Below are 26471 nucleotides of genomic sequence, written 5' to 3'. Positions count from 1 at the left end.
AGAGGGTTCCCCTCCAGAAGTCTTTGCATGTCTGCGTACCATGGCCTTCTTGGCCAGTACAAGGCCGCTAGACGAACTAGCCCTCTGTGGTGTTCTATCTTGCGGATGATCCCGCCCAGTAGTGGCCATGGAGGAAAGGCGTACAGCAGGTCTTCCTGTGGCCAGGTCTGGACCACGGCATCGATCCCCTGGGATTGTGGTTCTCATCTGCGGCTGAAGAACTTGAGGACTTGGGCGTTGGACCGGGTTGCCAGAAGATCCATGGTAGGAGTTCCCCAGCAGTCTATTATTAACTGGAAGGCTGTGGTTGACAGTCTCCACTCCCCTGGGTCTAGACTTTCCCTGCTGAAGTAATCCGCAGCGACGTTGTCTTTTCCCGCGATGTAGGCGGCCAAGATCCCTTGTAGGTTTGCTTCCGCCCACGCCATTAGGGGGTCTATTTCCAGGGACACCTGTTGGCTGATGTAGGCCACTGTTGTGGCGTTGTCAGACATGACTATGACAGATTCGCCCCACAGTCTGTGACTGAAGTGAAGGCACGCTAGCCTGACTGCCTGGGCTTCCAGACGGTTGATGTTCCATCCCGACTCTTCCTTGTCCCATTGTCCCTGGGCTGTCAGTTCCTGACAATGGGATCTCCATCCTCGTAGGCTCACATCCGTGGTGAGCAAGAACTAGGTCAGTGGGGATAGCCTTACTCCCTTGCTCAGGTGGTCTTCTTGTAGCCACCATAGGAGCTGGATCCGTACCTCCACCGGTAACTGAAGGTGGACGGTGTAGTCCTGGGACATCGGGTTCTATCGTGATAGTAGGGAACGTTGTAGTGGTCGCATGTGGGCCCTTGCCCATGGTACAACCTCTAGGGTTGATGTCATGAGTCCGAGGACTTGGAGGTAGTCCCATACCATGGGGCGAGCACCGTTCAACCGTTTTCTCAACTGGTCCATCAATTTCCTTCTCCTTGTAGGGGGAAGAATGACCTTGTCCTGTTAGATATCGAACCGGACTCCCAGGTATTCCAGAGATTGGGAGGGCTGCAGACATCTCTTGGTTGCGTTGACAACCTATCCGAGGTTCTCCAGGAGATTCTTGACTCTGGTGGTCATCTGATGACTTTCCTCTGGAGATTTTGCCCTGATCAGCCAATCGTCCAGATATGGGTGAGCGAGGATTCCTTCTTTCCTCAGTGTCGCTGCCACTACGACCATGATTTTGGTGAACGCCCGAGGGGCTGTAGCTAGCCCAAAGTGTAGCACTCGGAACTGGTAGTGATGGACCAGGATCGTGAAGCTTAGGAAGCGCTGATGATAGTGATGGACCGGGATGTGCAGATAGGCTTCTGACAGGTCCAGGGAGGTCAGAAATTCTCCCGGCTGTGCCACCTTTATGACCGAGCTTAGGGTTTCCATGTGGAAGTGTGATACCCTCAGGTAGCGGTTGACCAACTTGAGGTCCAGTATGGGCCAGTACTTTCCCTCTTTCTTGGGAACGATAAAATAGATGGAATAGTGTCCAGTATTTTGTTGATGCGCGGGCACCGATGTTATAGCCTTTAAGGCGAGCAATTTGGTTAGTGTGGTTTCCACTGCCGTCCTCTTGGAGGGGGAATGGTAGGGAGATTTTACAAATTTGTCTGGAGGGATGCTGTGGAAGTCCAGAAAGTATCCCTCTCGAATGATGGTTAGGACCCACTTGTCTGACGTTATCTCGACCCATCTTTGGTAGAATCGGGCCTGCCTGCCCCCTATGGCTTCTTCCTGTGGATGGGTCTGTTGATTCTCATTGTGGGTTGCAGCTGGGGCCTGGCCCTGAGCCGGCTCCCCTCTTGTTGTGTTTGTTCCGAAAGGACTGGCCCCTGCCTGCGGGGTGAGGTGCTTGGTATGTATTCTTGTACGGTCTGAAACGCTATAATCCTCTACCCTGGATGTTCAGGGAGAGGGGAGTTGGCTTCTCTTGATCTTGTCCTCTGGTAACCGAGGTACTCGAGATTCACCCCATTTGTCGGCTAACTTCTCCAGTTCGCTTACGAACAGGAGGGTTCCTTTAAACGGCATTCTCATGAGTTTCATCTTAGAAGTTGCGTCGGCTGACCAGCTTCGGAGCCAGAGTTGCCTTCTGGCTGCTACAATGGATGAGACGCCCCTGGCTGAAGTGCGCACCAGGTCGGAGGTCGCATCCGTGAGGAAAGATAATGCTGCTTCTAATGTTTCGATGGGCGTGGTTGTGTTCTTGGTCTGTCACCATGGCACAGCAGGCAGTGATCTGCAGTAACATAGTTGCTGCCTCAAAAGACTGTTTAAGGATGGACTCCTTACGTCTGTCTTGGGCATCCTTGAGTGCCGTTCCTCCTTCGACTGGAATGGTGGTGCACTTTGTGACTGCGCAGACCATGGCATCCACTTTGGGAAACACCAGGAGGTCTTCGACTGAGAGTTCCAGTGGATATAGGGCTTCTAGGGCCCGTCCTCCCTTGAAACTGGCCTCCGGGGCATTCCATTCCAGGTTGACCAGCTGTTGTACAGCTTGCAGCAATGGGAAATGGCATAAGGCCTGACTGAGCCCGACCAGAAGAGGGTTTGTCTTTGGTTCCACTGAAGCGTTTGTGTCTGGGATGGCCAGCTCCCTCAGGCTCCTGGACATGAGGTCTGGTAGTTCGTCTTTGGAGAAGAAACGCATCATGGTTTGGTATGGTTCCGTTCCTGGAGGGATTTCCCCTTCCTCCCGGGAATCTTGGTCTTCCTCTGAGGTGTCCGTGTTCCCTAAGGTTAGGCTTTTGTCCAAGGGAGGCCCGTCTCTGGGAGGCCGAGAAGGGCCTGGGAGGTTTGGGTCCTCTAGTGGAGGCTGTGGCATCGGTGGCGCCGATTGCACCTGGATGAAGGTTTGCAGAACTTTAAAGAATTCCACCCAGGAAAAAGTTCCTGGGCCTATATTGAATCCAGCGGTGTTCCGCGATGGCCCCGTCTGGAGGGCCGATCTGGTAATAGAGAGATCCGGGGTACTATCAATGGATCTGGATTCCTGTACTGGCTGTGGGGGGGGGGGACCTTGCCCTGGTTCTCCCAGAGCCGTCTCGCAATGTAGGCACAGGGCAGTAGCCTCTTCATGCTGCACAGCTCTTATGTGGCAGGCTGGGCAGAGGGCTTGTGCTTTGGCTTTCTTGGCCGGTGGTGCCATGGTTTGTGCTTGTAGGGGCGTTCAAACCCGGGCGTTTATATGCGCGTGCCGGGAGGCTTAGATATGCGCTCCGGGTGTGCCGAGGGTGTGCGTGCAGGCTGGTCTGTGTGCGTACGGGGATGCGTGCGCCGCTGTGCATGCAGCCGAACTTGTGCGCCCGGCACTGTTGAGCGTGGCGCTATGTGCTCGGCACCCTCGTGCACCTCGCTGTGCACACGGCACCTATGCGTGCGCCGCTGTTCGCACATGTATGTTATACGCCCTTCTCGCCGCTGTGCGCACGGCTCAGTTAGGCGGACAGTACAGCGATCAAGGGGGGGAAATGCGTCGGCGACCACGTGATTAAGATGGCGACCCCCCTCGGAGAGGCTCCACATGGGAGGACTCTCGAGCCGGATCGGGGTCTAGCCTGGACAGGGCTGCTGAACCCGATGGGACAGACGCTGACGGGTGATCTGTGTGGCTATCCGGGCTTCGGATACCGGAGACTTAAGAAAGTTTTCTACCTTACCTTGTCTCGGCGCTTCCCGGTCTCGTTCCGGGCGGTCTCCTGCTGCGGGGGGAAGAGGGAAATACCTTCCCGCCACGCTCGGTCTTGCACCCGCTGCCTCTCAGCCGCTCCCTCCTGGGGGCTATGTCCACGCTGGGAACTAGCTGCCGAACTGAGGCTCACCTCTGAGAGATCTCAGAAATCATCTCAGGAATTCTCGACTGGGGGGAGGGACCCTTAGGTATCACCGCAGGAGAGCGGGGCTAGTCTTGTAGAGGTAAGATTTTGAATTTTCTTTCTTCTTTTGGTTTGGATTTCCTAATGCTGAACAAGCGTGTGTAGAGTCCCAAACTGATAAGGAGACTGAGAAATACTGAAGAGCAGAGCTTCCTGCCCGGGCATATGTAGTGCTGACGTCAGATTGAATTCTGACTCAGTTTCCAACTGCTGTCAGGAGCAAACTATACCCATTGGTCCTGAGTCCGTCTGCTACATGCTAGGAAAATTGGTATTTCTCAGGTGCTTTATGCCTACTGATATCAAAATACTTGCACCTCACTACTTAAACATAGCAAACTGAAGACTGGTCTCTAAACAATGTCATATATCAGGGGTGGCCAACTCCGGTCCTTGGAAGCCACAAACAGACCAGATTTCAGGATATCTACAATGAATATGCACAAGATAGATTTTCATACAATGGAGGCAGTGCATGCAAATCTATCTCATGCAAATTTATTGTTGATATCCTGAAAACCTGGACTGTTTGTGGCTCTCAAGGACTGGAGTTGGCCACTTCTGACATATATATTATCACACTAACAAGATTGCTGCTCTCTAGAATTAGAAAAATATATTTGATTAGTTTAATAAAAGGATCTTTTTGCAAATTGTCTGTTCATTTCTTTCAGTCTTTTCTATACATTCATGACCACATTGTACAAGACCATAAAGTCATTGGCCATTTTAATTTTAGTCCTACAACTTATGTATTGGGTAAAAACCTCAAAATTTAATCAGTATGTATCTCTGTCTTCACAGAATTAGGAAGTCCATGTTGCTAAAAGTTTAGAAAAACACTAACATTCATGCTTTAATAAACTACATTGAAAACAAGAATTCCAAAATAAATTTCAGCACATTTTGTAGTTACCTACCATTTTCCCATGACTCCCTTTGCCAAGATTCTGGGAACATATTTGCATATTTGAATTCATTTGACGTTCCTACAAGAGAAATGCAAATATTATTTTCCAAAATTTTCAGAAACAATAGATAAACTTGCTATTTACATTTAAGTTTTGCCAAAGAAGTTAAAAATATGGCAGACATTTATTTTATTATTTATTTACTTAGAGATTTTTATATACCGCGGCACGTTCAGAACATCACCTCAGTTTACAAGGAACCATAATGCACCAAACAAGCTTTACAATAAAATACTTAAAGAACTGTCATTGAATACATGCAACAAGCTTTACAGTAAAATAAGAAAAATAGAGCCATATTCAAAGAACTATAACTTGCAAGAGGCTTTACAGTAAATTGAGAAAATAGAGCCATATTCAAAGAATTATGACATGTAACAAGCCTTACAGTAAAATATGTGAATTGGACTATATTTGAAATACGCGTAATAAATATTCAAGGGGGACTTATTCTAGAGTGACAAGGGCTGGGGGAGAGGAGAAGGGGAGAATGGGTGTCTAAGGGGAGGTCAGCGGAGATATTATCAGCAAATCAACGGTAAAGTCAGTCATGGGTATGCTTGTTTGAACAGCCAGGTTTTAAGGTTTTGCTTGAATTTTCTATGGCAAGGCTCCTGGCGCAAGTTAGTGGGCATTCTATTCCATTTCGTGGTTCTTGCTATGATAAATGAGCACTCCTTTGTGGATACATGTTTGGTAAGTTTGGGGGAGGGTGTCCGTAGTTTGGCCTGGTGCTGTGTTCTTGTTGGTCGGTTTGCCTTATAGAATGTAAAGTGTTCGGAGAACCACTGCATATTTTGGTTATGAATGGACTTGTGTATTAGTGTAAGGGATTTGTATATAATCCTGGAAACTACGGGTAGCCAGTGTAGGGACTGGAGAGCGGGTGTAATGTGATTGTGGCGGTGTGTGTTGGTGAGAATGCGGGCAGCTGCGTTTTGTAGCATTTGTAATGGTTGTAAAGTGTTTTTTGGTAGGCCTAGAAGGATGGAGTTGCAATAATCAATTTTTGATAGGATTGTAGCTTGCAGAACTGTACGAAGTCATAAGGGTGTAGGAGTGGTTTGATTCTTTTTAGCATATGGAGCTTGAAAAATCAATTTTTTATAGTAGCGGAGATGAATTTTTTTTTAACGTAAAGTGGTTGTCGATGATAATACCAAGGCTGCGGACTTGTTGTAAGGTGGACGGGCAGACTTGGGATAGGAGTGTTGTATTAAACGTGGCATCATTTTGAGGTGAGATGAGGAGGAGCTCTGTTTTGCTGGTGTTAATAGCCAAAAAATTGTCAGTGAGGAGTTGTTTTATTTCTGTGAGGGCAGCGTTCCAGATTTTCAGAGCACTAGGAAGTGAGTCATTTATGGGAATGAGTATCTGCACATCATCTGCGTAGATGAAGTGCGGGAAACCCATTTTTGATAGTAGTCGACAGAGAGGTATAAGATAAATGTTGAAAAGTGTTGAGGAGAGTGAAGATCCTTGGGGTACTCCTTGTGATAGTCACATCGACCAATTTTTACACTATACTTCCTGTCACTCAGGAATGATTTGAACCAGTGTAGGGCTGTGCCAGTAATGCCAATTTCTGTGAGGTGGGTGATGAGGGTGTTGTGATTGACCGTGTCAAATGCAGAAGAAATATCTAGAAGAGCAAGAATGTAGGAGTGGCCAGAGCCAAGGGCTTTCAGCAGGGATTCTGAAAGGGAGAGGAGAAGCGTTTCCGTGCTGTGATGCTTTCGAAATCCATACTGGGAAGGGAATAGCAAATGATGTTCGTCGAGGTATTCCGTAAGTTGCTTGTTAATGATTTTCTCTATTATTTTGGAGAGGAAAGGGAGGTTAGGTACCGGGCGATGGTTAGCTGGGTCAGAAGGGTCAAGATTTGGTTTTTTAAGGTTAGGTTTTATTATAGCATGTTTGAGTTGGGTAGGAACCATGCCAGATGTGATCGATTTGTTGAGAATATTAGCAATGGGTTTCGCTATAGTGGTGGGATCGAGAGTATTGTTTTTGTGGGCATTATGTCTGCGGGGTGCAGTGCAGGTTTTATTTTTTTTGAGTATAGTTTCAATTTCTAGCGCAGTTGTGGTCTCAAGGTTTGTGAGCGTGGTTTCAAAGTTTTTGGGAGTGGCTGTGTGGTGTGGTGTTTGCTTATGAGAGGTTGAATGAGGAGTGTGTGTGTGTGGTTGGCATTGTGAGTGTTGTTAGGAGTTAGAGAGTTGTTGGGAGTGGGGGGGGGGGGGGGGGGGGGAGTTGAAGCGTGCCATAATTGTTTCAATTTTGTTGTGAAAGTAAGAGGCTAGTTTCTCACATTTAGTTTCATCATCATTGTTTGAATTTATGTTGTCAGGGGATGTAATGAGGCTAGCAACGTATTGGAAGAGCGCCCGAGGGTTGAATTGGAATTGGTGGATTCTTGCTGCATAAAAGTCTTTCTTTGCTTTGTCTGTGGCTTTGCGGTAGTTATGGAGTAAGGACTTGAACTTTAGTAATAGGGAAGTATTTTGGTTTCTGCGCCAATTCTTTTCCATTTTGCGGAGCTCAGATTTCATTGTTCTTAGTTTAGAGGTGAACCACGGTTTTTTGTCTATCTTGTCCGTATTAATTTCTTTGGTTCGTATGGGGCAAGGTTTGTCTGCTATGTTGCTGGTAATTTGAAACCAGGAAGAGGAAGCCGTATTGGCATCTGTGAGGTCTAATTTTTTGAGATCTTCTGAAAGTGCATCAATGATATCTTCCGCCTTACTATATTTTCGGAAGGATATCGTTTTTTTGTGATGGTTGGAGGGGGGGGGGCATTTAATTGTGCAACAGGTATCAATCGGTAATGATCTGACCAGGGTATGGGAGTGCAACGAGGTAGATCTGTTTGGATGAGTGAGTTGGTGAATATCACATCAAGCGTGTGTCCAGCTTTATGTGTGGGGCTAGAAACAATTTGTTTCTAGCCCCATACCTTACATTATGTATCAATCCAAATACTAAAATTGTTAAAAATGTAAACAAAATAAAAGAGAATGTGCATACACATGACATTTTATAACATGCTATAAAAAAAAGACTCCTCAGGAAATAGTCCTGATGCCTAAAAGCAGTGGGAGACCAGAAGACTGATTTGATTCCATTTCACAGCATCCAGAGCCTAGCTGTCACTCAGACAGATCATACTTCTCAGCCACAGAGAAGGGGTGTAAAATCTTCTAAAACAAATCCCATGTTTTATTCTTCTGTGGAATATCTTTGGAAAAATTTCCACCCAGTTCATTTGGCAGCAAACCTTTTGGCTTCTCAATATAGAAGACATTTATCAAAACATGAATGGTCTACTGCTCACGATACATTATGGAAGTAGTGAAGAATGCACCCAACATTAATGAAACAGCAGAGCAGACAGGCAATGCAGACTACCAGCAACAAAAAAAACCCTTTTAAGTGTACATCATTCAGCAAGTAAGAGAGAACGTCTCCTCTTACATGACGAAATTGCTACTAACACCCAACTGTTGTGCAGGATTGCTTTAAGAATCTTAAGCATTTCATCAATATTAGATTATGAATGGAATTGGAAAGTCTTCAGCTCAATCACAACAAAAAAAGAAAAAGATTAACAAATTATCTAATTGACACAGTGTCAAAAGGAAAGCACTCAAGCTGGCCTTGAACCAGCAGATTGCTCAGATAAGAGGCTGGAGTTTTGCTTTTGAGCCACCAGATTTCTCAGTCATGGGGATGCTAAGCAAGCAAGAATGGCATACATATAGACCCAATTCTAGACCTGCAAGCTCTGCTCTGAAGACCCAGGTTGCTCATAAGGGCCTTCAAAGGGGCCAGTACTGTGCTCTCATCAATTTGAGAGCTACAGGGATAAGCTGCAAGACATGAAGTCCTGAACCTAGAAAACCTTGCCTGCCTTGTACCCATGAAGTCTTAAAGCTAGAAAACCTCTCTTACATTATATCTGTGGAAGCCTTATAACTGGATTACTGTGCAACTGGATCAACATTCCATGGACCTTGAAATGAACCTTGAATTCTTAACCTTAAGAACATAAGACATGCCATACTGGGTCAGACCAAGGGTACATCAAGCCCAATATCCTGTCTCCAACTGTGGCTAACCCAGGTCACAAGTACCTGGCAAGTTCCCAAACCTTAAATAAATCCCATGCTACTAATGTTGGCAACAATCAGTGTTTATTTCCTATTGCAGTTTATGAACTTCTCCTCCAGAAACGTATCCAACCCTTTTATAAACCCAGCTACACTAGCTGCTTTAACCACATCCACTGGCAACAAATTCCAGAGCTTAACTGTGCGTTGAGTGAAAAAGAATTTTCTCCAATTTGTTTTAAATGTGCAACTTGCTAACTACATGGAGTGCCCCCTAGTCCTTATATTTTCCGAAAGGGTAAAAAACAGTTTCACATTTACCCATTTCCTTTCATGGAATTTGTAGACCTCCCCACTCAGCCGTCTCTTTTCCAAGCTGAACAGCCCTAACCTCTTTAGCCTTTCCTCATAGGGGAGCCGTTCCATGCCCTTTATCATTTTGGTCACTCTTCTCTGTATATCTTTTTTGAGATGCGACAACCAGATTTGCACACAGTATTCAAGGTATGGCCTAACCACTGAGTGATACAGAGGCATTATGGCATGCTCAGTTTTATTTGCCATTCCCTCCCTAAAAATTCCCAACATTCTGTTTGCTTTTTTGACCACTACAGCACACTGAGCTGACTATTTCAAAGTAATAACAAGGCTTTCCAGAGACGAATATTTATTTATTTAGAATTTTTTTATACCGACATTCTTGATTAAAAATATCAAATCATATCGGTTTCCAATGAAACAGAACAATCGCAGTTGTGGCGTTACATAGAACAAGTCGTCAAAAACATTAAATAACAGGTGAATATGAGTAAGATTAAAAGTAATTATAAGTAAGCAAAAACATTAAACATTAAATAACAGGTAAATATTAGTAAGATTATAAGTAACTATAAGTAAGCAATTCTAATAACACTTAGTTATAAATAAAATAAAATAATATAAAACATGTCATCTAGAGACAAATAACAATTAACAACTATGGTGGAGCAGCATAGGCAGTGATGAGCAGTGGTACATACCGTGTTTCCCCGATAGTAAGACACCCCTGATAGTAAGACGTAGTGGGAATTTTAGGGGGGTCGGCTAATGTAACACATCCCCCGAAAGTAAGACGTACCTGTCATTTCAAAAAAAAATTATTTTTAAATACCTGTCGGAGGGCCGCGTGGGTCCAGGCGGCTGGCGGCGGGAGCCGGGTGGTCGCGTGTTAAATCTAGGCCGCGGGCGGGTGGGCGCTTGTTCCAGGCGGCGGCGGCGGGTGGACGCACGTTAGTTCGAGACGGCCGGCGGGCGGCGGGTGGTCGCGTGTTAAATCTAGGCCGGGTCGCACAGGCGCGCATTCATTCACTGCCGGTGGGGGCTGCCTCGGCAGCCCCCACCGGCAGTGAATGAATGCGCGCACAGGCCCACAGCGCCTGTGCGACCCCTGCGATTCGGCGCTGGGGGCTGCCGGTGGGGGCTGCGGCAGTGAATGAATTCATTCATCCAGGCGGAGGAGCCGGCTCCTCCGCCTGGAACAAGATGACTGCCGGTGGGGGCTGCCTCGGCAGCCCCCACCGGCAGTGAATGAATGCACGCCTGTGCGACCCGGCCTAGATTTATTTATTTATTTATTTTTAGATTTTTATATACCGGTGTTCCTATATGAAATAAAGATCACATCGGTTTACATTGAAACAGAACATGAAAATTGCCAAAAGGCATTACATAGAACAAGGTTATGAAATAATTAATTAAATAATTAATCAGTTAAACAAGGTTATTAATTTAATTTAAGGTTAATTTAATAAATTGTTTAATTGATTTAACACGCGACCACCCGCCACCCGCCTCGAACTAACGCGCGTCCACCCGCCCCCCCCCCCCCCGCCGCCGCCTGGAACAAGCGCCCACCCGCCCGCGGCCTAGATTTAACACGCGACCACCCGGCTCCCGCCGCCAGGACCCACGCGGCCCTCCGACAGGTATTTAAAAATAATTTTTTTTTGAACACTCAGGTTTTTTTTCCAATATAAGACATACCCTGAAAGTAAGACATAGTGGGACTTTTGGGGGTAAAAAGAAAGTAAGACGCTGTCTTATATTCGGGGAAACACGGTAGATTAGGTTGTCTGATATATGTTGCTATGAGAAGGCGGGAAGGAAAGGGCGTGAAGGGACCAGTGGAATAGGGTAGACATGAGGAGGGAGAGGTTATGAATCTCAGGCTGGCAGATGGGTAGAGAAGAACCGGCTAGCATATGGGGAATAGGAAGAGCGAGGAGGGGGAGGGATGAATGGCATTACATCAAGGTTGGGGTAAGCTAGAGAAGTAGAGTCTGTCTGTGTTTCAGTTAAGACCAATATCCACATACAAGCCTCTTCCCGAGTCTAATATCCATTGAGAGACCTTACTGCATAATGTAAATAAGTTATTTCTGTAAAGATTCTTCTCCTGTCTCCTTCCTCCTCCGGTTCAACTACCCTGTTATATTGTAACTTTTGTTTCCGTTGCACATGTTAAATGCACAAAGTTATTGCATCCCCTGTTATCTGTAAACCGGCATATGATTGTATCATGAATGCCAGTATAGAAAAGCTTTAAATAAATAAATAAATAAATAAATAAATAAATACATAAATAATATCAGCTATGATGCCCAGATTGTTTTACTGGGTGGCAATTCCTAAAATGGAACCTGTGAAACTACAGCACGGGTTCTTTTTTCCTATATGCATCACCTTGCACTTCTCCACATTAAATTTCATCTGCTAAATGGACACCCAATCTTCCAGCCTCGCAAGGTCCTCCTGCAATTTATCTACTCTGAATAATTTTGTGTCATCTGCAAATTTGATTGCCTCACTCGTCATACCTCTTTCCAGATCATTTATAAATATACTGAAAAGCACCAGACCAAGTACAGATCCCTGAGGCCCTCCACTGTTTACCTTTTTCCTTGAGAAATCAGACCATTTAATCCTACTCTCTGTTTCCTACTTTTAACCAGTTTGCAATTCACAAAAGGACATCGCCTCCTATCTCATGACTTTTTAGTTTTCTCAGAAGCCTCTCATGAGGGACTTTGTCAAATGCCTTCCGAAAATCCCAATATACCACATCTACTGGTTCAACTTTATCCACGTTTATTCACCCCTTCAAAAAAATGTAGCAGATTTTTGAGGCAAGACTTCCATTGGGTAAATCCATCCTGTCTATGTTCCATTAAATCATGTCTATCTATATGTTCTGTGATTTTATTCTTTATAAGTTTCCACAATTTTTCCCGGCACTGAAGTTAGGCTCACTGGTCTATATTTTCCTGGTTCACCTTTGGAGCCCTTTTTATATAATCGGGGTTACACTGGCCACCTTCCAGTCTTCAGGTACAAGTATGATTTTAATGACAGGTTACAAATTATTTGTAATAGGTCTGAAATTTCATTTTTTAGTTCTTTCAGAACCCTGGGATGTATTCAATCCGGTCTAGGTGATTTGCTAATCTTCAGTTTTTCAATCTGGCCTTCTACATCGTCTAGGTTCACCTGATTGGGTCAGTTTGTCTCAGTTTTTACCCTTGAAAACAATGTCTGGAACAGGTATCTCCCAAAATCCTCCTTGGTAAATACCAAAGCAAAGAATTAATTTAGTCTTTCCATGTTGGCCTTATTTTCCCCAAGCTTTAACCCCTCAATCATTTAACGGTCCCACCGACTCCCTCGCAGGCTTCCTGCTTTGGATATGTTTTAAAACGTTTTTATCATGATTTTTTTGTCTCTATGGCCAACTTCTTTTCAAATTCTCTTTTACCCTGCCTTATGAATGTTTTACATTTAACTTGCCAATGTTTATGTATTTTCCTATTTTCTTCAGATGGCTCCTTCTTCCGATTTTTGAAGGAAGATCTTTTTGCTAAAATAGTTTCTTTCACCTCACCTTTAAACCATACTGGCAATCGTTTGCCCTTCCTTCCTACTTTCTTAATGCATGGACTATTTCTAACACTGCACTTCTAAGATGAAGCTTTTTTTTTTATTTTTTAAACAATGTCCATGCATGTTGTACACTCGTAACCGTTGCAGCTGCACCTTTCAGTTTTTTTCCTATTTTTCTCATTTTGACAGTCTTCCTTTTCAAAGTTTAATGCTTGAGCCGTGGATTTACTTATTGTCCTCCTTCCAGTCACTAATGCAAATTTGACCATGTTATTACTTTCGCCAAGCGGCCCCACCACCATCGCCTCTCTCACCAAATCCTGCACTCCTCTAACAATGATATCTAAAATAACTCCCTCTCTCGTAGGTTCCTGAACCAATTGCTCCATAACGCTATCATTTATTCCATCCAGGAACTTTATCTCTCTAGCATGTCCTGATGTTACATTTACCCAGTCAATATTGGGGTAATTGAAATCTCCCATTATTACTGCACTACCAATTTGGTTAGCTTTCCTAATTTCTCTTAGCATTTCATCATTCTTGGATGTAAATGTATCAGAACCTATTGAAGTTTCTAAAGGAAGAGAACCGTTGCCCTGCTGTTTAAATCCTATAAAGTAAAAGCCACAACGTAGTTGTGTATTTGTTTAGCATATAATAGTGGGGGGTCCAGATTAAAAGGCTATTTAGCTGGATACATCCAATTTATCTGGCTAAGAAGCTGCCACTAAATATCCAGTTATATTACTTAGCTGGATAACCCACTTATCTGGCTAAATAATTAGGTGGATAGTCGGTAGGTGGGCAATGGGCGTAACTGGGCGGTACTACCTATCCGGCTAGCTTAACCAGATAAATAGCAATATGCAGCATTATTTGCTTAAGTTAACTGGATAAGTTAGACCAGGGGTGAGCAAAATTTTTGAGCCACAGCCCCCCCCCCCCCCCCCCCTTCTAGCCATACAATTTGTTAGGCTCCTCCACCGTCCACTAAAGTTGAGTTACATCATGTACACAATCTCTCTCTCTCTCTATATATATATATGTATGTGTGTGTGTGTGTGTATGTGTATGTGTGTGTCAGTCAAAGTCTCTTACCAACCTGTTGAACCGCTTGCCAAATAGCAGGCATACACACTGCCAGCCAAAAGCTCAAAATTCCAGTTTTGATTCTCTTCAGGTTGCTGAAAGGAGCAATCAGATACACACAAAGACAAGGAGAGGCAGACACCATACCATATATCCAAACAGGCACCTCACAGTAATAGCAGCACAACTTCTTCCATTGCCAGACACATTATGAACTAACACAAAACCCCGCAAAAAAGAAACTCAAAACCTACACAGCAAACATCATAATGTAACAGCAGTAACACCAAGAACTCAAATAAGAATTCTACATGTGAAAAAGCAGCACTTTTAAGTATTACACTGGGTCCCAGAATACCAATACACCATCATCTACAAACAAACCAACCCGATTGCTATAGATCCCTACACAACCACTACAAGCTAGTAGAATCTCTCACCTTGGTTAAATGCACAGAGCAGAGACAAATCCTCAACCAAATACAGAATAAAGGACCACAAATTAAAACCAACAATATGCAGACAGATTTTCAGAAGGCGTTTGACAAAGTCCCTCATGAAAGGCTTCTATGAAAACTAAAAAGTCATGGGATAGGAGGCAATGTCCTTTCGTGGATTACAAACTGGTTAAAAGACAGGAAACAGAAAGTAGGATTAAATGGTCAATTTTCTCAGTGGAAAAGGGTAAACAGTGGATCTGTACTTGGACTGGTGCTTTTCAATATATATATAAATGATCTGGAAAGGAACACGACGAGTGAGGTTATCAAATTTGCGGTGGTGCTTCCGGTCTCTGGTCCCCCCGAGACCGGAAGCACCACCGCCTCCCGCTGCCTCCAAAAGAATCTGAGGCCCTACCTGCATGGTTCTCTCTCCCTCTCTCCCTGCCCGATCCGTAAGTTCTCTCTTGCTTGCTGGTTTTTTTGGGGTTTTTTTTTCTCTCTTCCATTCAGACGCTGCACCCCGCTGCCGATCACGGAAGCAGGCCCTCGGCCCCTCCCCTTCCGCTGACGCCACCGATGTCGGGGACACCCTGGGGGGGGGATAAAAGGCCCCCCCCCCCCCGAGACCGGAAGCACCACCGCCTCCCGCTGCCTCCAAAAGAATCTGAGGCCCTACATGCATGGTTCTCTCTCCCTCTCTCCCTGCCCGATCCGTAAGTTCTCTCTTGCTTGCTGGTTTTTTTGGGGTTTTTTTTTTTCTCTTCCATTCAGAAGCTGCACCCCGCTGCCGATCCCGGAAGCAGGCCCTCGGCCCCTCCCCTTCCGCTGACGCAGACGTCCTCGACATCGGGGACGCCCCGGGGGGAGGATAAAAGGGCCCCCCTGAGACCGGAAGCACCACCGCCTCCCGCTGCCTCCAAGAGAATCTGAGGCCCTACCTGCATGGTTCTCTCTCCCTCCCCGATCCGTAAGTTCTCTTTTGCTTGCTGGTTTTTTGGGGTTTTTTTCTCTTCCATTCAGACGCTGCACCCCGCTGCCGATCCCAGAAGCAGGCCCTCGGCCCCTCCCCTTCCGCTGACGCCACCGGCATCCTCGACGTCGGGGACGCCCCGGGGGGGAGGATAAAAGGGCACCCCTGAGACTGAAGGCGTCCCGCGCCGGTGTCCCGGACCGAAGGGGCGTACAAAGGGGCATGCCCCTTTGTACGCCCCTTCGTACGCCACTGAGAAACCTGATGACAGAAGACATACTGATGACAAACCTAGATGAGACAAACATGGATAAAGACTACAAAGGTCAAGAACCGGTAATACATATAATCACAACTTGCCTAAACAAAGGTAAATATGGAAATAATTACACAACACATAGGAACAGACACATAAACACAACAAACAGGAAAAAACCAAAACACAGAAAGCCTAGCAACCTCATAACAATAAAAAGGACCAAAATACCTACAAACCCATTATCAAATAACCCATTATCAAATAACTTATTAATGCTAACCTTTCTTTTAGTTAATGCACAATCCATCACAAACAAATTCCCAATTATTACAGATCTACTCTATGACACAAAACCAAACTTTATTGCAATCACCAAATCTTGGTTAAAACAGGCAGACACAGTCTTAAAAAATCAAATAGCACACAAGAACTATGATGTCTTTTCAATCCCCAGATTAAATAAAAGAGGGGGGGGGGGGACTAATGCTAATAATTGAAAAAAAATTTAAATGTAAACTAATACCCACAACACCGCCAAGAAACCATGAAATTGCCATCTTTGAAACGATAAGTGTACAAATCTGCCTAATATACTGCCCTCCGAGCTTACTAGAATTAAATAGCTCCCCACTAATTGAGTTCTTAACAACACATTTAAATACTGACAAACCTACCATCATACTAGGAGACTTCAACCTTCACATAGACACAAAACCCCTATCTAACACCTGCCAAACCCTATTGGACTTTATGACTGCACTAGGATTCACTCTAATTACAGATAAGCCCAGGCACAGAGCAGGACACTCTCTAGATATATCATTCATCAACCACAGCCACTTAGAACACATTAAAACCAATTACACGCCCATCCCATGGTCAGATCACTTCCTCATACAATCCTCGATTAAATACAACGAACCACATACACTAGAAAGGAAAAAAGAACCCATTAAAGTTAAATATCATCCACCGTATGACCTAGAAACCCTAAAAGAAAAGTTAGAAGAAAAACTAGCAAAATTAGACTACACAAACTGCTGCTCCGCAACCACAGCATGGTTACAAACAACCAGAAAAATAGCTGAAGAGATAAACCCAATCAAACATGTTAACATTAGGGATCCCAAACAAACAAACCCTTGGTATAATGAAAAGATAAAGGAAATCAAGAGAAAACTAAGGAAAAAAGAAAAAGATTGGAGAAAAAATAAAAACAATGAAAACTTAACAAAATACAGAAAACACCTAGCTTACTATAAACAAGTCATTCTAGAGACAAAAAAGTTCTATAGCTCTAAAATAGAAAAATATGGAAACACCCCAAGAACATTATTTACCATAGTAAAAAACCTCACGAATGACAAATCCGAATCTCCACAAAACCTTCCAGAAAATAGATGCAACGAAATTGCAACATTTTTTAATGACAAAATTAAGAACCTAAAAACTAAAATCCCTAATACAACGAAACAAGAAATTAAAATGAAAAAAAGAGAAATTAAACAATGGTCAACATTCGATGAAGTATCAGAATTGGAAATCAAAGTTATGCTAAAAAAAACTAAATCCCGCCCCACATGCTTGTGACACAATAACAACCACAGATATTAAAAAAGTGGCCAACACTGTATCACCGACACTGGCAAAGATCGTTAATCTATCCTTAGAAGAAGGATCCATGCCAGATGCACTGAAAGGAGCAATAGAAAAACCTATTTTAAAAAAGAAAAACAGCGACCCACTTAACCTGTGCAACTACAGACCTGTATCAAACCTACCCCTAATTGCAAAATTAATAGAAAAAACTATACAAAAGCAACTAGTGGAACACCTAGATAACAATAACATCCTATATCCCTCACAACATGGATTTTGAAAACATTATAGCACAGAGACACTCCTACTGGCACTGACAGACAACATCATGAGGGGATTCGATAACGGTAAACAATTCATTCTAGTGATGCTAGACCTCTCAGCAGCTTTTGATACTGTAAATCACAACATTCTTTTAAACAGACTAGAAGCAATAGGACTAGGCAACAAAACAATCAGCTGGTTTAGATCATACCTAAGCAACAGATATTTTCAAATCCAAATCAAAGATTCTATGTCAGAAAAAATTGATCTTCAAACAGGTGTACCACAGGGATCCGCCCTCTCCGCTACACTTTTCAACATATACCTGCTCCCGTTATGCCACCTACTAGCCGGCCTGGGAATCACTCACTACATATACGCGGACGATATTCAATTTATATTACCCATTGACGATACAATGGAGAAAACATTAAACATAGCGAACATGTATCTAGACATTACCAAACAACTATTAAATCAAATGGAGCTAGTAATTAATATAGAGAAGACAGAATTCCTTCATTTAGAAAGGAAAAAAAACATGGAGATATCACACAACCTATCACACTCAATAACAACAAACAAATAATACTTGCAGAGAAAGTACGAAATCTAGGAGTAATAATAGACACAGAACTAAGCTTAAAACAACATATATCAATAAAAGTAAAGGAAGGATACGCCAAACTCATGGTCCTCAGAAAACTTAAACCACTCCTAACATCCGCCAACTTTCGATCAGTACTGCAAGCGCTAATATTTGCAAGCACTGACTATTGCAATACCCTTCTACTAGGTTTACCATACACCTCCATAAGACCACTACAAATATTGCAGAACACAACTGCAAGAGTATTAACTGGAAAAAGGAAAAGAGACCACATTACAGAAACACTGGCTGAATTGCACTGGCTTCCCATTGAACAAAGAATACAGTACAAAACACTATGCACCATACACAAATTAATACACAACGAAAACGCAGACTGGCTTAACACAGCCCTTCGTGTACACATCCCAACAGAAATCTAAGATCAGCCAACAAAGCACTTCTAACGATTCCATCAGTCAAAACAGCAAGACTAACCCAGGTAAGAGAAAGAGCGTTATCCTTAGCGGGACCCATACTATGGTACTCCATGCCCCTGGAATTAAGACTACAACGAGAAAACAAAACATTCAGAAAAAATCTAAAAACTTGGCTATTTAAACAAGCCTTTCAAAAAGAGAAGGGAGAATAGATTCCAGGGAATTGCAAGGTTCAAACCAGGGAAGTGCGAGATACAAAACACCCACACAAACAGGAATCACTAAGGGTATACGTTTTTTAATTGAATTCATCACTAAAGGATAAGTTAAATCTATAGAATGAGTCTCAGACTCAAAACTGCTATAGAATTGACCTGGACACAATAGTCATCACACTCATTTAACAACTAGCATTGATTAAAAACTATGTTACCGAACCTAATGACACCTGTGTAAACTGTTAGATTTTAATAAAATTACTTTTTGTGCCTTATTGTAAACCGTTGTGACGGTATCCACCTTAATGACGTTATAGAAAAGATTTAAAATTAAAAAAATAATAAATAAATAAAAATTATTCAGAGTAGTTAAATCCCAAGCAGACTGTGATACATTACAGGAGGACCTTGCAAGACTGGAAGATTTGGGCATCCAAATGGCAGATGAAATTTAATGTGGACAAGTGCAAGGTGTTGCATATAGGGAAAAATAACCCTTGCTGTAGTTACACGATGTTAGGTTCCATATTAGGAGCTACCACCCAGGAAAAAGATCTAGGCATCATAGTGGATAATACTTTAAAATCATCGGCTCAGTGTGCTGCAGCAGTCAAAAAAGCAAATAGAATGTTAGGAATTATTAGGAAGGGAATGGTTAATAGAACGGAAAATGTCATAATGCCTCTGTATCGCTCCATGGTGAGACCGCACCTTGAATACTGTGTACAATTCTGGTCGCCGCATCTCAAAAAAGATATAGTTGCGATGGAGAAGGTACAGAGAAGGGCAACCAAAATGATAAAGGGGATAGAACAACTCCCCTATGAGGAAAGGCTAAAGAGGTTAGGGCTGTTCAGCTTGGAGAAGAGACGGCTGAGGGGGGATATGATAGAGGTCTTTAAGATCATGAGAGGTCTTGAACGAGTAGATGTGACTCTGTTATTTACACTTTCGAATAATAGAAGGACTAGGGGGCATTCCATGAAGTTAGCAAGTAACACATTTAAGACTAATCGGAGAAAATTCTTTTTCACTCAACGCACAATAAAGCTCTGGAATTTGTTGCCAGAGGTGGTGGTTAGTGCAGTTAGTGTAGCTGGGTTCAAAAAAGGTTTGGATAAGTTCTTGGAGGAGAAGTCCATTAATGGCTATTAATCAATTATACTTAGGGAATAGCCACTGCTATTAATTGCATCAGTAGCATGGGTTCTTCTTAGTGTTTGGGTAATTGCCAGGTTCTTGTGGCCTGGTTTTGGCCTCTGTTGGAAACAGGATGCTGGGCTTGATGGATCCTTGGTCTGACCCAGCATGGCAATTTCTTATGTTCTTATGACAAAAACAAATGGAAACCTAAAAAGCCAGACTCTGTGTGTAACAATGGAAAAACACAACTACCTTTCCTCATAAAACAAATAAAAATCAAGAAACAAAGCATCAATTATAATAGTAAAACCATGCAAATAAAGAATATTTTAAAACTACTGACAAATAGAACAGCTTCTATTAAAGTCATATACAACTTTTTAAAATTTCCCAAGCACCAATGAAATATGTCAAAACACACATCAAATAAAACCAATAATTACAAATATTAAGGAAAAAAAATAGCCCCTGCTGTCCATACCTGGGAACTTGATATCCAGTCACCCTGAGATTGTTGAGGATTAGGGGGGGGCACACAAACTTTCTCCTCTCTCTCACACATACACATTCGTTCATTCTCTCTACCACATATACTGTCACATACACATGATACAGTACTTGCTCTCATATACACCCACACACAGGCTATAAGATGCTCTCCAACCACCCCCCCAACAGTGCTGAAAGCACCACCTTTCTCCATTTTGTACTGTGAGGCAGCAGACCCAGAAACAGGTCTAGAGAAGAAATTTGAGTTCTACATGAAAGAAAATCATAGAACAGATACAGCACCCTAATGTGTAGCAGAGGCGCCTAAGGCAGGGGCATGATGCAAATTCCAATAAGCAGCATTCTTTGCTTCATGGAAATATTACAGTCAGGGTTTCAGAAAAGCGAACCAGGTCTAAAGCCTTTTCTATAGAGGAAAAGGCCTAGAAAATTAATCAAGAGAAAAACTCTTGGACATAAAACAGTTTCCTTCGGTGTCATGAGACCAACAAAAAAAGCCATCTGGAGCCAGAGAGCCTTCCAGAAAAACCGCGATCCACTAGCATCTGAAGGACAGAATGCATTTGCAAAAGAACGCCCAATGATTAACAGAAAACCCAAGCGACACTTGGAAGAAGCAGCAGCAACAATGGCAGGGTTGTGGAAGACCCCACCTGCCAAAATATCAGACAGATCTGACCACCAAGGTATCAGATAATAAAAGGCAATTCCAGAAATGGGATTGCTAGCCCAAACACCTCAGCAGGGAGTTAAGCTAGGCCTGAAGCTCAGCCACGCTGCACCCCATCAAGGATAGGCCTTATCCATCCTGTCTGCAGGATAGCTCAGATGAGCAGCAAGGTAATTTGATCAAGCCAGAGAAGTATAAAGAGCTAAAGGCAGTATTGGCCAGAACTTGGCAGAAAAACAGGGGCAAGGAAGTCAGAATTTGGGACTACAGGGATAAGAAAAAGTCTCTAGGCCATATATCTCAACCTCAACCACATAACTCACTGCTGAAGCCAGAAGACCTCTAAGCATTATAGGAACTGCTAAAACAGAGAGTGAATCTCCCAAGAAAGAAATCCAGAAACTCTCCATCCAGAAGACAGAATGCAGGGATGCCGCAAGTGCCAACCCCTGTAGAAATAGGATTTCTTTATCGTCCTGGAAACCTGAAGGCTACCAGGGCAGGGTCAGTCTGACCTGGGAACAGACTGACCATCAACCTAGTCCAGGTATCAAATCTAAGGCCATGATTACATATACTTCCCCCAAGGAATCACACAGTCCAGTTAAGTGGAACAACGGTTGCGTGAACCAGGATCTCCCTGCTCACAGACAGGGTTATCCGTAAAAGGGTGTTATATAGCTCCCCAGCCACCGCATCAAAAGCATAGCACCTCTGTTGCGGGTGTTCCTCATCCCTAACACACCATGGATATGGCGAGAAGTTGAAAAGCTTACCTGCCAAAAAGGATGCAAATGGACCAGAACCCTCCTCACTGAGGTTGAGTCCCACATGAAGAATGACTGGCAAGAGCGGTCATCATAAAAAAGGCACATTGTGCTCAGCAGGTATAAAAAAGGTGACTCTTGCGTGGGAGACACCCCTAATCTTCGCTTGGGAGCTACCCACAAGGAGAGATCCCAAATATGACGGGGAGATTAAATCTGGAATAGCTCCCTCACAAAATAAACATGCTACTCCTTAGGATGGCTTAGGAAAGAGTGCTATCGCTAGATCTGCTCTCGGATCTTGTGGGAACAGATAGCGATCACCAGTCAGAAAAAGTGAAAACCCTTTTCCGAGAAACAGAGAATGAGAGCCTTGAGGGGTGAACAATCAGGTTTCCAAGGGGGAACCCATAAGAACCACCTCTGGAAACTCAGGCGTATCTCCCTTTCCCGAAGGACCAGGAAGCAATGGGAATCAGGATCTCCCGATCCCAAAAACCTTTCTCCAGGTGAGAGTGGGATACAGTCACTGACCCCTGAGGTTCATAAGTGACCAAAATAGTCTCTGGCAGCCACGCAGACAGGGTAGGCCACCACGGTAACCAATGGAGGAACCTTAGCAAAAACAGTTCAAATGACCACTGCTGCCACCCCCCAACATCCATAAGTCCTTGCCTGCAAGGAAGTACACCAATTCAAAAGAATCAAGGATCCAGTTTGGTGATGGGCCTGCAAGGGACTGAGCCCCAGAGGATTCCCCATGAAGGGGATTCAAACATAAGATAACAAGGGAGGGGTTGAAAGACATACTCCTCTTCTGAGAGAGGGTAAGACTCCTGACACTCACTCCTGGTATATACGCCCACAGTGATTCAACCAGGAACGCACTCTTAGATCTGGCACACTACCTGTTGTGCTCACCAGGAGGGAAAGTTACACCCATACACTAAAGGGCAACTGAAACAATAGTGCCCTCTGCTTGAAAAGCGCAATGAGTAGTATTCATGCAGCAGTACCCTGTCCTGCAAATGACACTGTACATACCAACCCCATTGTTGCACTTGTGGGTAGAATTCCACCACACAGCAAGGACAAAGCATCATCTGCTTGAGTCAGCGGCTGCACACTGCCAAAAAATTTTAAAATGTGTGATGGCGCTCTCTTCACCAGTGTCCTATAGCACCCTGAGGTACAAAACAAACGAGGAAGCTATTTCGATGCAACAATGGTGGTCCCACTCTTCTGGCATGGCTGCGCACAGCTCTCGACAGAGAATGCTGTCAGTGCCTGAAGCACTTGGAGTAGACGACTCCCACCATGATGTGCTCCACTGACATCCTATCTCCTAATGGAGTCAGCATGTTCAGCGTTATAATGGCGTACCCATTGCCACTGGAGCTCGGACTATGGTGATCCATGATGGTGGGTGGCATTCTGCAGCATTGCTCCCATGGTACCTACGGTACCAGATAACGCTCCAAGAAGCTAATTGCAGCACTTGAAAAGCAGCTGAGAATGATTCACTGCCCTTTTCATCAAATAACGGCATCAGGGAAGCACATGGTGCTCTGCGGTGGTGACCTGCAGCCTCTGACCATGTTCACAAGGGCCCACAGTGGCGACTGTGCCCACGGTGCCAATAGTGTGCTCGGCACTCACCAACGATGGAGCCCATCTATGGCACCAAATGAAGCCACACCCAGGGCTTTGATGGAGCTTTACATGTTCGATGGCATGCAGCGCCATCAATGGCGCCACAGACACTTGCAGACAACAGCCTGGTGGTGCCCGTGGCACACAAATTTGCCAAAAAATCTCTAACACTGAAAGCTTAAAATTCAGAAAGTGGCACCAATGGAGACCCCAGTGCCCAAAGTGTCGATGGTCCGGCAGTACAGATGATGCCCGTGTTACTCAAAAGGCAGAGGCTCTGTAGTACCAAGACGTCACCAGGTGCCCCAAGGCACCAACACGCCGCATTGGAGCTCACAGGAACAGATGATTGCCAGCTTCACTGACTGTCTCCCTTGGCTCACCTATGCACCCTTGGGTATTAATGTTTTGAGCTCAATGGTGTTCATCACCAGCACCCATGGCTTACGATAGCCTTGACCTCAACACCAGAGCTCATCAGAACCAATGGCACTCGAAGCCCAGTGGTGGCTCCCAACGCCCTACGACCTCAGCACCTTCGGCGCTGGATGGCAGCTCAGGGTACCCAAGAACATCATGTCCACAGTGCCTGATGGCCATACTCCATCAGTGGCAAACCACGATGCCCCTCAGTGCCCTGTCCTGACACCACAAAGGGGCTCGTCAGCACCCCGAACGCTCCAAAGCACGAGGGCACCGGACCATGGTGCATCCTGGATACCTCAGTGCTCAAGGGTATCTCAAATCAATGGCGATCCTGGCAGCTGACAGCACCAAGATCCAAAGCCCCTGTCGCCCAATGGCTTTCATGGCACTCAAGGGCTTTCAGGACCTTTGCCCCCCTGCGGTCGACAGCCTTGAGGGTGACAAGGTGCTCAATGGTGTTTCTGGTGCAACCTGGTGGTGATGGTGCTCGAAATCTTCGAGTGCAGTTAAAAATGGCATTGCTGGCAATATGCCCAATGACCTCTATTGCACTCAATGGTATCGAAGGCGGCCACACATCTCGATGGCATCAAGTGTGACCCTGGCTTCTCAATGGTAGTCCCAGTACCAGATGCAGTCCTGACTTTGACACGTCAGTCCAAGGCCCTTGATGATGCAGAAGGTCGATGCTGCTACTGCACTGCATCGAGGCCCATGGCACTAGAAGCTCGGATTGATTGCAATGCCTCTGGTACATCAAGAGCCTATGGCACTCGATGGCGTCTACTGTGTATGACAGCTATGGTGCCCAAGGTCAATGGCCCTTATGGCACTGAGGACAGCCGCACACTACGATGGCATCAAGGGTACCATGGCACCAAGATAACATCAAGGATGACCAAGGCGCTCAGTGCAGTCCTGGTCCACAACACTGTCCTGACATCAACACTTTAAACCATTGGTGCATTGGCACGGGCATGCATGTGCAACAGATATCGGGCATGACACCAAAGGTGCAGCAGCAATGCTGACTGCCCAGGTTCCTGCTCATCCTCTCTCACAAGGAGATTGTACTGCCATCACTGTCAAGCAGCAAGGGAGGCTATGTTGTCCTAGGCTCCTCCTGTGGAGACAAGTTCCTTAGAATATGGGAAGGATGAGTTCTCTCCCCAACAGGAATGGTGTAGTCTTCAATCCTTTCATTGCCCAAGCCTCCATTGATGCTAATTGATCAGTGAAACGACATGGAACTCCTGCCTGGGTAGAACTCAGGTAAGTCCCAGGCTCAGTGGCCTAAATGGATCGCAAGGGGACAGTATTCTGTCAGTTCTGCCAGCACCAAAGACAGTCAGAGCAAGGAGAGGACACAAACTAAATTGCAGGTGCAGTATTTATTTACTAAGGAATAGAAAGCAGAGTTGCTTACCTGTAACAGGAGTTCTCCAAGGACAGCAGGATGACATCATCAGATGGAACCCAAATACGGAAAACTTATGTCAAAGTTTCTAGAATTTTAACTAGCCATACTAAGCATGTCCAGCATGCTCTATACCATGCATCCACGTGGGGTCCCTCTCAAGTCTTGTATCATATAATTACAACAAAAATAGGAGAAACCCAACTCCGCGAGATAGCTGGGCGGGTTTCATGAGGAATAACATCCTGCTGTCCTCGGAGAACTCCTGTTACAGGTAAGCAACTCTGATCTCAGAGGACAAGCAGGATTGGCAGTCCTCGCACATGGGTGAATCCCTAGTTACAGACTGCTCCCCAACACAAAAGGTGACAAAAAGACACCTAATGCGCACAACAACAAAGGTGCTGCTGGTAACAGAAGGGGAGACAGCCTGAGCCCAAACAATGGGCCCTATATGGAGAGAGTTGGGTTCTCCACCTCAAATAAGTTCTGAAGGACAGACTGACCAAACCTACTGTCGCATCGGCCATCCCTATCCAAACAACAAGATGTGACTGTGTGGAAAGAACTCCACGTCGCAGCCTTGCAGATCTCCTCCACGGGAACTGCTCACAAGTGGGCCAATGGCACTGCCATGGCTCTCACAGAATTAGCCTTGACATAAACCCCCAAGATGCAGTTCCACCTGGGCATAACAGAAGGAGATGCAATCTGATAACCAATTGGATAGTGTCTGTTTGGCAACGGCAACGCCCAACCTATTCCTAATAAAAGAAATAAAAAGTTGGGTGGACTGTTTATTGGCTTCTGTTTGCTCCAGGTAGAAGGCAAAGGCTCGCTTGCAGTGCGAACTGTGCAGTGCTCGTTCACCCTGGGGTGAATGGGGCCTGGAAAAGATTGTTGGCAGGACGATGGACAGCTTAAGATAGAAGTACGACTCCATATTAGGCAGGAATTTAGGGTGTGTGCGCAAGACCACCCTGTCATGATAAAACTTAGTATAAGTTGGATAAGACACTAAGGCCTGGAGCTCACTGGCCCTGCACGCTGAGGTGACCGCCACAAAAAATATGACCTTCCTGGTCTGGTATTTCAGGTCACAGGTGCGAAGCGGC

At 44.8% G+C, this 26471-nt stretch overlaps 1 protein-coding gene across 1 annotated transcript in view; it reads right to left on the bottom strand.

Moving 5' to 3' along the window:
• ZBTB10 (zinc finger and BTB domain containing 10) overlaps positions 1 to 26471 on the bottom strand; it is a 162013-nt gene that overhangs the window by 32052 nt on the left and 103490 nt on the right. Inside the window, exon 3 of the mRNA XM_029591535.1 lies at positions 4822 to 4890. Coding sequence (XP_029447395.1) covers positions 4822 to 4890 — 69 coding nt within the window. The remainder of the gene's footprint in view (positions 1 to 4821; positions 4891 to 26471) is intronic.

This window comes from Rhinatrema bivittatum, chromosome 2 (genome assembly GCF_901001135.1).
Source record: "Rhinatrema bivittatum chromosome 2, aRhiBiv1.1, whole genome shotgun sequence".
Classification (NCBI taxonomy): Eukaryota; Metazoa; Chordata; class Amphibia; order Gymnophiona; family Rhinatrematidae; genus Rhinatrema; species Rhinatrema bivittatum.
Note: the sequence above shows the minus strand (reverse complement) of the source record. Positions and strands in the feature narration are given on the sequence as shown.